The sequence below is a fragment of the Coptis chinensis genome, chromosome 4 (assembly GCF_015680905.1).
Source record: "Coptis chinensis isolate HL-2020 chromosome 4, ASM1568090v1, whole genome shotgun sequence".
NCBI classification, from domain to species: Eukaryota; Viridiplantae; Streptophyta; class Magnoliopsida; order Ranunculales; family Ranunculaceae; genus Coptis; species Coptis chinensis.
Window position 1 is genome coordinate 92,030,565 of NC_141459.1, and position 11,016 is coordinate 92,041,580.

An 11,016-nucleotide genomic window follows, 5' to 3' on the forward strand; every position below is an offset into this window, starting at 1 on the left:
GCACAACAAACTTAACCAATAATCATGTTAGCTTTTGATGCGACATGGACAAGTGGACAACTAAGTTGAATTGTACTTGTTGTTCTGTCACACAGACAACTAAAAATATAGGCACACACTATATCCTTATTTCCCTAACTTGGATCCCAAATTTATTCAAGTCGAACACTAATTTATGTTACATCTTAGAACTCGAGATTAAGACTTACATATCAATGTTTAAAAAATTGCACTTTTCTAATTAGCAAATTACAGTTAGTTTGGTACAATCAACACTTAATATTTAGGTGGGATTGTTCTGGGCAAAAGGCCCATTCCCCTGAAGATTTGAGGACAAAAGTTAAGCGGTTGTTTCTTTAAGAAACCCAAGGAATTAACATGGAGCGTTGTACTGGAAATACCATTATTTGAAGTAATAAGAACTCGTGCACGATGAAGTCCAAGAACTATTTCAGAGCAATAATCATCCACATGGCTCTTTACAAGCACAACTTCACATATTTGTTCATCGTGATCTCCTTCAACTTTCAACTGTGAGTTTGTAGTTGCATGTATTGTCAGTTTCACCGTCAATGGAGAGTGTAAACTCTCTTTCTGCGCGGTCTCTACATTCTAGTCGTAATTTAGCACTTGCATTGTTACATAAAAAAGAACAATGTGTAAGGTATATATAATGGAATAAGTAGTAAAATCATAGGTTAATTGGCCAAAACCCCCTATTTTATGACATACATTTGTATTTACCCCCTAAATTTTGAATCATCACAAAAGAAACCCCACTCCGTCCCGGCCCCATCCAAAAATCATCTATATTTGCTCTATTGCCTAAAATACCCCTCGGGAGTAACATATAAATGTATGTCACCAAACTCTCAAAGCTAAGCAATAAGAAAAATATTGCATCTCTGGGAAAATCAAAGCTAAGCCAGATGTAATTAGTGGAGAACATATCGGAGGCATGCGAAAATCGTACTTGTTATGCCAAATAACATACCTCAATTAACAGGGGAGGGGAACAAACCTGAATATTGATGGAATGATCATCCCACATGAAAAGGACCAACATCGATCACCATTCCAAATTGGAAGAGATATTTCATCAGTAACAGTCAAACACGAAGAAATCCAACCACAGAGATGTTATGGTTTTGGAAACTGATCACGTGGGTGTTTCCAATATGAAATTTGGAAACATATACCCACCGCCTAATTACTTCTCTAACAAGTAATGATTTTTAGGAAACGTTGCGATTTTGGAAATTGATTTGGTTTTGGAAACCAAATCATCTCACGATTTGGGCAACTGGTTTCTCTATAAATACCCCACTACTTGTTAGATCATCTAAACACACATTAGAGAGAAACTTGAGAGCATATATTACAAATTAGGTGAGCTATTTTGTGAGTGCTTTGTGTGAAATTGATTGAGAGATATATATTAGTGTTTATAACTACTTCTTGATAATAGTGAATTGTGGTGCGCTTGTGGATTAAGGCAATTGCCTAACTATGTAGATCTGTGTGTTCCTCTTCTTTGTTTCTTTCTTATGAGTTTTCTAGATTCTAAATTCGTCATGTTGGTTAGGGTAGATCCCTAACAATTGGTATTGGAGCGTAAGGTTTTATGGTGGATCTTGGGTATTGATTGTTCCTGTGTGAGCAATGGCGAATGACAAAGGAAAGCTAAAGATCGAAAAGTTTGACAAAACAAATTTTGGATTTTGGAAGATGCGAATTGAAGATCATCTATATAAAAAGATCTATATCTTCTATTGATGGGATCCAAACCTAAAGCAATGGTTGTGGATGCTTGGAACCTGCTTGACAGAAAGGCACTTGGTATAATTCGGTTATCTCTTGGGAAGTCAGTAGCATTCAATATCAAAACTAAGAAGACCACTGTGGATCTCATGAATGCTCTTTCTGCTATGTATGAACAACCCTCTGCTGCTAATTAGGTACATCTTATTATAAAGCTCTTTACTTTAAGGATGTCTGAAGGAGATTCATTCAAGGAACATCTCAATAAGTTCAACGAGACCAAGGATCAGTTAGAGTTTGCTGAAATATTTTTTAGTGATGAAGTTAGAGCTTTGGCCATTCTTGGTCAGATGTCAGCAAGCTGGAAAGCTATAGTTGCTGCCATCAGTGGCTCTGCAGGTAAAACTAAGTTGAAGTTTGATGATGTAGTTAGTATGATACTGACCGAGGAGATTCGAAGTAAATCTGATGTTGCTTCAACTTCTGAGTCTGCATTGAGTTTTGAAAGTAGGGGTAGGAGTTCATGCAGGGATTCTGATAAGAACATATCTAAATCCAAAGGAAAATCTCAAGTTAATATATCCGAGATAGATTGCTATAACTGTGGCAAGAAATGACATTACTCATATGATTGTCTCTTGCCCAAGAAGAAGAAAGGTAAGAAACATGGAAAGAAGAAATGCCAAGAAGCCAATGTGGCCGAGGTGTTAGATGATGCATTGATTTGTTCTATGGAGAGCAGAGATGACTCCTAGGTGCTGGACTCGGGTGCTTCATTCCATGCAACCTCAAATAAGGATATGATAGAAAGCTATGTTTCAGGTAATCTTGGTACAGTCTATCTAGGTCATAACAAGGCTTGCAACATTGCTGGTAAAGGCAATGTACAGATTAAGATTGATGGGTCTATGGAAGCTAAAAGATGTAAGGCATGTTCCGGATTTAAGGAGAAACCTAATCTCAGTAAGGAAGCTAGCAAGTGAAGGTTACACTACCCATTTTATAGGTGAAAGTTGGAAAGTAGCAAAAGGTGCATCGCTTATTGCACGTGGAAAGAAAGATGGTACTCTCTATTTAACTACCAATGGTTGTGGTTATATTGATGTTGCTGATGACAAAGAAGATCCAAACACATGGCATTGCGCAGACTTGGTTATATGAGTGAAAAAGGAATGCAAGTCCTTCATTCACAAGGAAAGCTACCAGGTTTGAAGTCTACTAGGATAGACTTATGTGAGAATTGCATATATGAGAAGCAGAAACGTGTTAGATTTTAGAAAGTGGGAAGAACTCCAAAGCAGCAGAAGCTTGAGTTGGTTCACACATATGTCTGGGGTCCTTCATCTGTGTCCTCTCTTGGTGGTAAGTCATACTTTGTGACTTTCATTGATGACTCTACTAGAAAGGTATGAGTTTATTTCTTAAAGTAGAAATATGAGGTTTTTGATGTATTCAAGAAGTGGAGAGCCATAGTTGAAAATGAGACAGGGCTGAAATTGAAGTGTTTGAGATTTGATAATGGTGGAGAGAACAATGAAACTGGTTTCAAGGAGTACTATGCTGAAAATGGTATTCGGATGGAGAAGACACTGCCAGGGACACCTCAACAGAATGGGGTGGCTGAGAGAATGAATAGGTCATTAACAGAGCATGCATGGTACATGCGTATATAGGCAAGGTTACCAAAACTATTTTGGGCCGAAGCAGTTAGTACAACAGCTTACTTGATTAACTGTGGGCTATCAGTTCCATTATATCACAGGTTACCTGAAGGAGGTCTGGGGTGACAAGCAAGTAAGTCTCTCTTATTTGTGAGTGTTTGGATGTGTGTCATATGTGCATATCAGTGATCAGTCTAGGGATAAACTTGACCCTAAATCACTGAAGTGTGTATTCCTTGGATATGGTGGTGATGAGCTTGGTTATCGATTTTGGGATTACCATAAATGAAAAATCATACGGAGTAGAGATGTGGTATTCAATGAGAATATAATGTACAAGGACAGAAATGACACACATGTTAGCGGGACTAACTTTGTTGACTTAGAAGACACTGAAGTTAGTCATGGTACAGTCAAACACAGAAAGTGGTGATAAGGTTGCTACATCACAGACTCTAGCTCTAACCAGTGATCTTAGGAAGACTTCTAGGCAACATGTGCCGAGTCAAAAGTATCCCACATCCACTTATGTGACTTACTTGCTCCTTACTGATAGTAGTGAACCCCAGCGCTATGATGAAGCAATGAAGGTAGAGGATGCGAACAAGTGAGAGCTTGCTATGAAAGATAAGATGGACTCCATCATCACAAATGAGATATGGGAGTTGTCTAAATTACCCATTGGGAAGAAGAGCATAACAAATGGGTATATCGAGTAAAGGAGGAGCATGATGGCTCTGAAAGGTACAATACCAAATTGGTAGTCAAATGGTTTCAGTAGAAGCATGATATTGACTACACTGATGTATTTTCTCTATTGGTGAAGCTTACTACTATCAGAATGACTCTGGGTATTGCGGACAGCTGAAGGTTTATATCTAGAGCAATTAGATGTTAAAACCGCATTTCTTCATGGTGACCTAGATGAAGAAATTTATATGCACCAACCGGAGGGTTTCATCATGAATGGTAAAAAGGAAATGGTGTGTAAGCTAAAAAGAGTTTATATGGTTTGAAACAGGTACCAAGACAGTGGTACAAGAACTTTGATGGTTTCATACAAAAGAACGGTTTCTTCAAGTGCAATGCTGATCATTATTGTTACTACAAGAAGTTTGATTCTAGTTATCTTATTTTGTTGCTATATGTTGATGATATGTTGATAGCTGGGTCAGATATGAATGAGATTAAAAATCTGAAAAAATAGTTGGCAAGTGAATTTGCTATGAAGGATTTGGGTGCAGCTAAGCAGATTCTTAGGATGAGAATCAGTAGAGATAAGGAGAAGGAAATTTGACATTGTTTCAGGTTGATTATGTTGAACGTGTCATCCGAAAGTTCAACATGAGTGATGCTAAACCTGTTAGTATACCCTTGGGTAGTCACTTTTGGTTATCTAAGGAACAATCTCCCAAGACCCAGAAAGATATAGATTTCATGGCTAAGGTACCATATGCCTCAGCCATTGGAAGTTTAATGTATGCAATGGTTTGCACGAGATCAGACATTGCTCAAGTAGTGGGAGTTGTGAGCAGATTTCTTAGTGATCCTAGAAAACAACACTGGGAGGCAGTTAAGTGGATATTGCGCTACTTGAAAGGCACTACTAATGTCTATTTGTGTTATCACAGAGGTGATATAAGCTTGCGAGGTTATGTTGATGCAGACTTTGCAGGAGATATTGATCGCAGGAGGAGCACCACTGGTTATGTGTTTACTATTACTATGGGTGCAATAGTTGGGTTTCACAATTACAGAAGATAGTTGCTTTGTCTACTACAGAAGCAGAGTATGTTGCAGTCACTGAGGCTAGCAAAGAGATGATATAGCTCCAAGGCTTGCTAGAAGAGTTAGGTTTGATACAAGAAGAAAATGTGTTGCATTGTGACAGTCAAAGTGTAATACATCTAGAGAAGAATTCAACATTCCATTCGAGGACTAAGCATATTGATATATGCTACCATTTCATCAGGTCGCTTCTGGAAGATGAAGTACTAGTACTTGAGAAGATTCAAGGAAGTCGGAACCAAGCTGATATGTTGACTAAGCTAGTGACTATTGAGAAACTGAAGCTCGATCTGCTCAACTTCGGTTGGTCTTCTAGCTTGAGGATCGTTGTTGAAGTGCACCATGATGCACTAGTTATACAAGGAGAATAGTTACTTTGTTTATCAGTCTCCAAGTGGGTGATTGTTATGGTTTTGGAAACTAATCACGTGGGTGTTTCCAATATGAAATTTGGAAACATATACCCACCGCCTAATTACTTCTCCAGCAAGTAATGGTTTTTAGGAAACGTTACGATTTCAGAAATTGATTTGGTTTTGGAAACCAAATCATCTCATGATTTGGGCAACTGGTTTCTCTATAAATACCCCACTACTTGTTAGATCTAAACACATATTAGAGAGAAACTTGAGAGCATAGATTACAAATTAGGTGAGCTATTTTGTGAGTGCTTTGTGTGAGATTGATTGAGAGAGATATATTAGTGTTTGTAACTACTTTTTGATAATAGTAAATTGTGGTGCGTTTGTGGATTAAGGCAATTGCCTAACCACATATATCTGTGTGTTCCTCTTCTTTGTTTCTTTCTTCTGAGTTTTCTAGATTCTAAATTACCATGGCATTACCATGTCCAAATTTAGCAAACTCTCACTCTCTTCTTAATCAAATCAGAAAAAACCAAATAAGACCAATAGGTGAACTGCCTTGAAATTTCCTTCTCAACAAAAGTTGGATAAGACTTAGTGATTATTTTAGAGTTTTCTGGGACGGGACCCATTCAAGATAGGATCAAAGTAGGAAAGCAGCTATACTTGGACCTCAAAAAATTTAAGAAAGAAGATGGGTTAGAGGAGCAGCAAGTATTATTTGAATTTTTATAGCAGCCAACATGGTCTGTCCAACAAAGGAATTTGAGCCTAGGATATGTTCTCCACTAATTAGACCAGGCTTAGCTTTGATTATCCCAGAGATGCAAAAAAAAAATTTATTGTTTAACTTTGAGAGTTTGGTGACATACATTTGTGTTTACCCCTCGAGGGGTATTTTAGGCAATAGAGCAAATATAAATGATTTCTAGATGGGTACTTTAGGCAATAGAGCAAATATGGATGATTTCTGGATGGGCCAGGACGGAGTGGGGTTCTTTTGTGATGATTCAAACTTTAAGGGGTAAACACAAATGTATGTCATAAAATAGGGGTTTTGGCCAATTAACCCTAGAATTATTAAGGGGTTTTTTGACTTAACACCCCAAAAGTAGACACCCCCCCCCCCCCCTCTTTTGAGATAATCCCCAATTTTGAGAATCATTACTGATTGCCCCCCACTCTGTCTGTTTTGTGAGTATTGTCAGTTGATATTTTTCATATTGACCATTTTACCCCTATTATAAAGCGGGAATATTTTGGGTTAATTTTGAGAGAGAGAGAAAAAACCCACAATACAAACTTTAATTTTGAGAGGTAGCCTCAAATTGTAAAATGTCAACAACACCATCACCCGGAGCTTCGCCAGCTCCAACAACACCACCATCACCACCAGCCCCATCTCCCAATGCAACCCCCTCACCACCAACAACAACACCACCCTCCGCCTCTCCACCGCCACCTATGGCAGCACCACCGCCCACACCTCCTGCCACCTCCCCACTGCCTCCTACAATGCCTGCAAGCTCTCTGCCGCCTTCGACGACACCGACACCGACACCGACCACGCCTTCGCAATCTCTACATACCACCACCTCCTAGAAATACAAGCAGTCCATATATCATCACCTCCCACACCGGTTTCTGGAAGACCACCACCCTCGCCGCCATCGCCATTATCGGCGCTATCACCACCATCTCCGTCTTCGAATGGGATATCGATTGGAACGGTGGTTGGGATTGCTATTGGTGGAGTAGTAGTGCTTGTTGTATTGAGTTTGTTGTTTGTTTGTTATAAGAAGAAAAAGAGAAGAAGAGATAATGGACCATTGGATTATTATGGAGGTGCTCCTCTTCCTAGACCTAAATGTTGGATATATTTTTTTTTGGGGTTTTTTTACTTAACCCCCCACGGATGTAGCCCCTTTTGCGATAATCTCTCATTTTGAAAATCATTATTGATTGCTCCCCACTCTGTCTGTTTTGTGAGTACTGACAGTTGCTATTTTTTTATATTAGCCATTTTACCCCTACTTCAAATTTGTAAAAACCTCCCATTTTTAACATACGTCTTTGACCATTAACCAACCTTCTCAAAAAATCATAAAATTAGAAAAAAAAAAAAAGTTGATGAATCCACCTATTGCCAAAATGTATCTATTCCAAAGTTCAAACCCCTCATCACATTTGTCGAATTATCTTATGGATTTTTACCATCTGGGTAGAAAATAAATTGCCCATTGATATCCACCCACTGTAAAATTCTCACTTGCTATATGTTTCCCAATTCCCATCCCTTTAACTAACAAATATCCTTGAATCACAAACTTATATGATCCATTTACTATTTCTGTTACTGATCTTGAACTCGTCGGTGAAATTAACCCGTTTTTTTCAAAAATTCCGATTTTTGACATTGTTTAATTGATAAAGTTTGTAACTTTCATGAAATTTGAATGAATTTGAGCTAATTCCTCAAAGCTCGATATGAATTCGAGTGAATTGGTGTGGAATTGAGATGAATTGTTGAGAGAATTGAAGAAATTGGGGGTTAATTTGGAGAATTAAGGTTTTGGGATTTGATTTGGGGAGAGAGATATGAGGAATGGGCTAAAATGATGAAGGTGTGTAATACACACTTACTAGATCCATTTTGGCAATAGTTGGATTCATCAACTTTTGATTATTTTTTCCTAATTTTCTGATTTTTTGAGAAGGTTGGTTAATGGTCAAAGACGCATGTTAAAAATGGGGGTTTTTTACAAATTTGAAGTAGGGGTAAAATGGCCAATATGATAAATAGCAACTGACGGTACTCACAAAACATATGAAGTAGGGGGCAATCAGTAATAATTTTCAAAATGGGGGGTTATCGCAAAAGAGAGGTACATCCGTGGGGGGTTAACTCAATTTTTTTTTTTTTTAATAGTTTGGGTCTTGATTGCTTTTGATTTTACTTCTTTTGATATATTAAGTTAATAGTGAATTCACAAACTTTCACATAAATTTGTGTTTCAAGCTTCATTAACTTCTGATTTTTTCCTAATTTTCTGATTTTTTTAGAAGGTTTGTTAATAGTCAAAGACGTATGTTAAAAATGGAGGGTTTTTACAAATTTGAAGTAGAGGCAAAATTGTCAATATGAAAAATATCAATGTAAGTTACACACAAAACAGATGGAGTGGGGGCAATCAGATTCTCAAAATGGGGAATGGGGAGTTATCTCAAAAAGGGGTCTACTTTTAGGGGGTGTTAAGTAAAAAAACCCCAATTATTAATCGTCTACATATATAAATGCAACTACTTTTTCATACGATTCAATTAGATTTTTCTCGACTCGACTTGCCACTTACAACGATTTCAATACTATATCAAAAGCAAATCGATTGGCGTTGAAGCTAGTACACCTCTAGGAAAAGTATGATTTCAATGTGGTCCTGTTGAGTTTAGAGTAGCTTAATTAAAGAACAGAATTAGGCATATCCTTTAAATATTGCATTGTAACGCCTCTCCTAAAACACACGTTGCCTTTTGAATTCTTAAAGCAAAGGCCTTGTCATCTAGGAGAACATCACAATGCAACTTTTTAAAGCTTGCTCCCATAACACATTTCTCTATTTTGAACTGAAAAATACAACCTAATTGATTGAATTATTAGTACCGGAAACTGGCTCTGATACATTGATCACGAAGGAGGCACATGTATCACAATACACCTTCCCTTGTACATACAAAGTTTCTTCACCATAGGCAAGCCCAAGGAAGGAGACGAAGATTGCAGCAATGAGGGGAAGAACAACCTGAAAAGACTTCGCCATTTCTTTGTTTCCTTTTGTGTGTAATAGGACTATTGTTCGAGAATTCAAACAAAGGGTAAAATTAGAACAAGTTGACAAGTTCTTAAAAGGAGTGCGTAACGGCTAAGTTGAGGGGTTGTTATTGTTCTCTTTGCTTTCTGTGGTGTACATGCATAGTTTTAGGTTTGACAGGGTCATTCTTTCGAGTTTTGGTCTGATCATGTGCTTCTAAATGGTAACCTGTTATGCTGACATTGTTACATGATCAATCCAAATAGTAAGTCGATAAAATTTACTTGACCGAGTTTTTCACTTGGATAAGATTGGAATAATAACTCGCAAATAATCTGTTTGTGATTCTTCCAGGATTTTGAACTTATGACTAGGTCCCCAAATATTGACTATCGCTCATATAATCTTTCCAAGTTTTCTTACAGCGGGATCTAATTTTTAGATACATTTGGATTTATACTTGCCCACGCACTGATGCTGATGCAGAGGGATGGGAAAAGCAACATGTGACCCTTTTTGCTCTCTGACTACTTGAAGGTATGGAAAAACTACGTGGAACAGTCAAAGGAGGTATGGGTAACGGAGATGCTTTATTTGATGTTGTGGAAGGCAATTTAACAGTAAACTCCTGACTTCTGGGGTCCTAATGGGGCAGAGTGACCAATTAAACCTAAAGGTCTGGTTGATGCTGAACTTACTGGAGGCCTAGGAAGGTTGTGAAGCTCACTTATTTTTGGTGAAGAGATTAAAGGAGGCGATGCACTTGGAGATACTCTTGGAGGGGATGATGCACATATTGTAACACGTGGAAGTGCTCTAGAAACCAGCTGCGGATGTTCTGTCAAAGGTAAAACCACTAGCAGATGAAATAGGTTTGGTTGACCACGGTTTACTTGTTTTTCTACTGATCTATCTATATAACAAATTAGGGAAGGGTCTCCATCCATCCTACGGTCGCAAACACCTTCTCACAGTTTCACCCTGCTTATGACATGGCGGGATCTAAGGCTATTAAGTGGTATGTCTCTTTACTTGCCGCAGACCGGCCCATAGTATCGCGATTTTCTCCAAACAAACCCACGCCTCCCCCTTTTCTTTTCTCCAAACAAACCCCTCATCACTCCAATTCTGTTTTTTGTGTTTGTGGAACACTCCAAATTACTGAGATTGAAAGCAAAGTGCGCCTTCACTGAGATCAAATTACTGAGATTGAAAGCAACAACAACATTCAGCACTAAAGGTAAGAAAAAAATTCGGCCTTTCGACTACACTACAACTACGTTTGGTATATCCACATAAACATAACCCTTATTTCAATATACTTTGCTTAATTTGGGCGTTCAATATGTTCTTACTGATCTATATTGTCGTGTTTTATGATATGGGTTCGAATAGTACTTACGCTTATAATACTAAGGAGTTTGGAAAGACGGTGTCTGCGAGGGAATCAGTTTCAGGTATGTTTTTTTATTTTATGTGGATTAGTATTTACTTGATTTGATGGTAATGAGTTTCACGTTTATAACACTTGCCTATGCAAATGTTATTGTTAGAAGCATAATAGTTTAATGCCCAACAAATCCTATATTTCTGTTAAGGATGATTTTGTTGCATTGTCTGATATATATGAAT

The 11,016-nt window shown here is 37.9% G+C and overlaps 1 protein-coding gene across 1 annotated transcript; it reads right to left on the bottom strand.

The window, feature by feature from the left end:
- Window positions 1-276: 276 nt before the first annotated feature.
- On the bottom strand, window positions 277-9,393 carry LOC147505661 (olee1-like protein). Its single transcript, XM_086605602.1, has 3 exons — window positions 9,256-9,393; window positions 6,919-7,173; window positions 277-531 (listed from the first exon to the last, which is right to left on the bottom strand). The coding sequence occupies exons 1-3, from the start codon at window positions 9,391-9,393 to the stop codon at window positions 277-279; spliced, it is 648 nt and encodes a 215-aa protein (XP_086461728.1).
- Between the last annotated feature and the right edge of the window lie 1,623 nt (window positions 9,394-11,016).

Bases quoted from the DNA above. Each gene is read 5' to 3' on its own strand.
- LOC147505661 (XM_086605602.1), bottom strand. From the start codon at position 9,393: ATGGCGAAGTCTTTTCAGGTTGTTCTTCCCCTCATTGCTGCAATCTTC. The intron at 7,174-9,255 runs GTATCAGAGCCA...TTGTATTTCTAG, and splicing joins GTGCCTCCTTCGTGATCAAT to GAGGTGGTGGTATGTAGAGA. The intron at 532-6,918 runs GTTGACATTTTA...ACAAACTCACAG, and splicing joins AAGCTCCGGGTGATGGTGTT to TTGAAAGTTGAAGGAGATCA.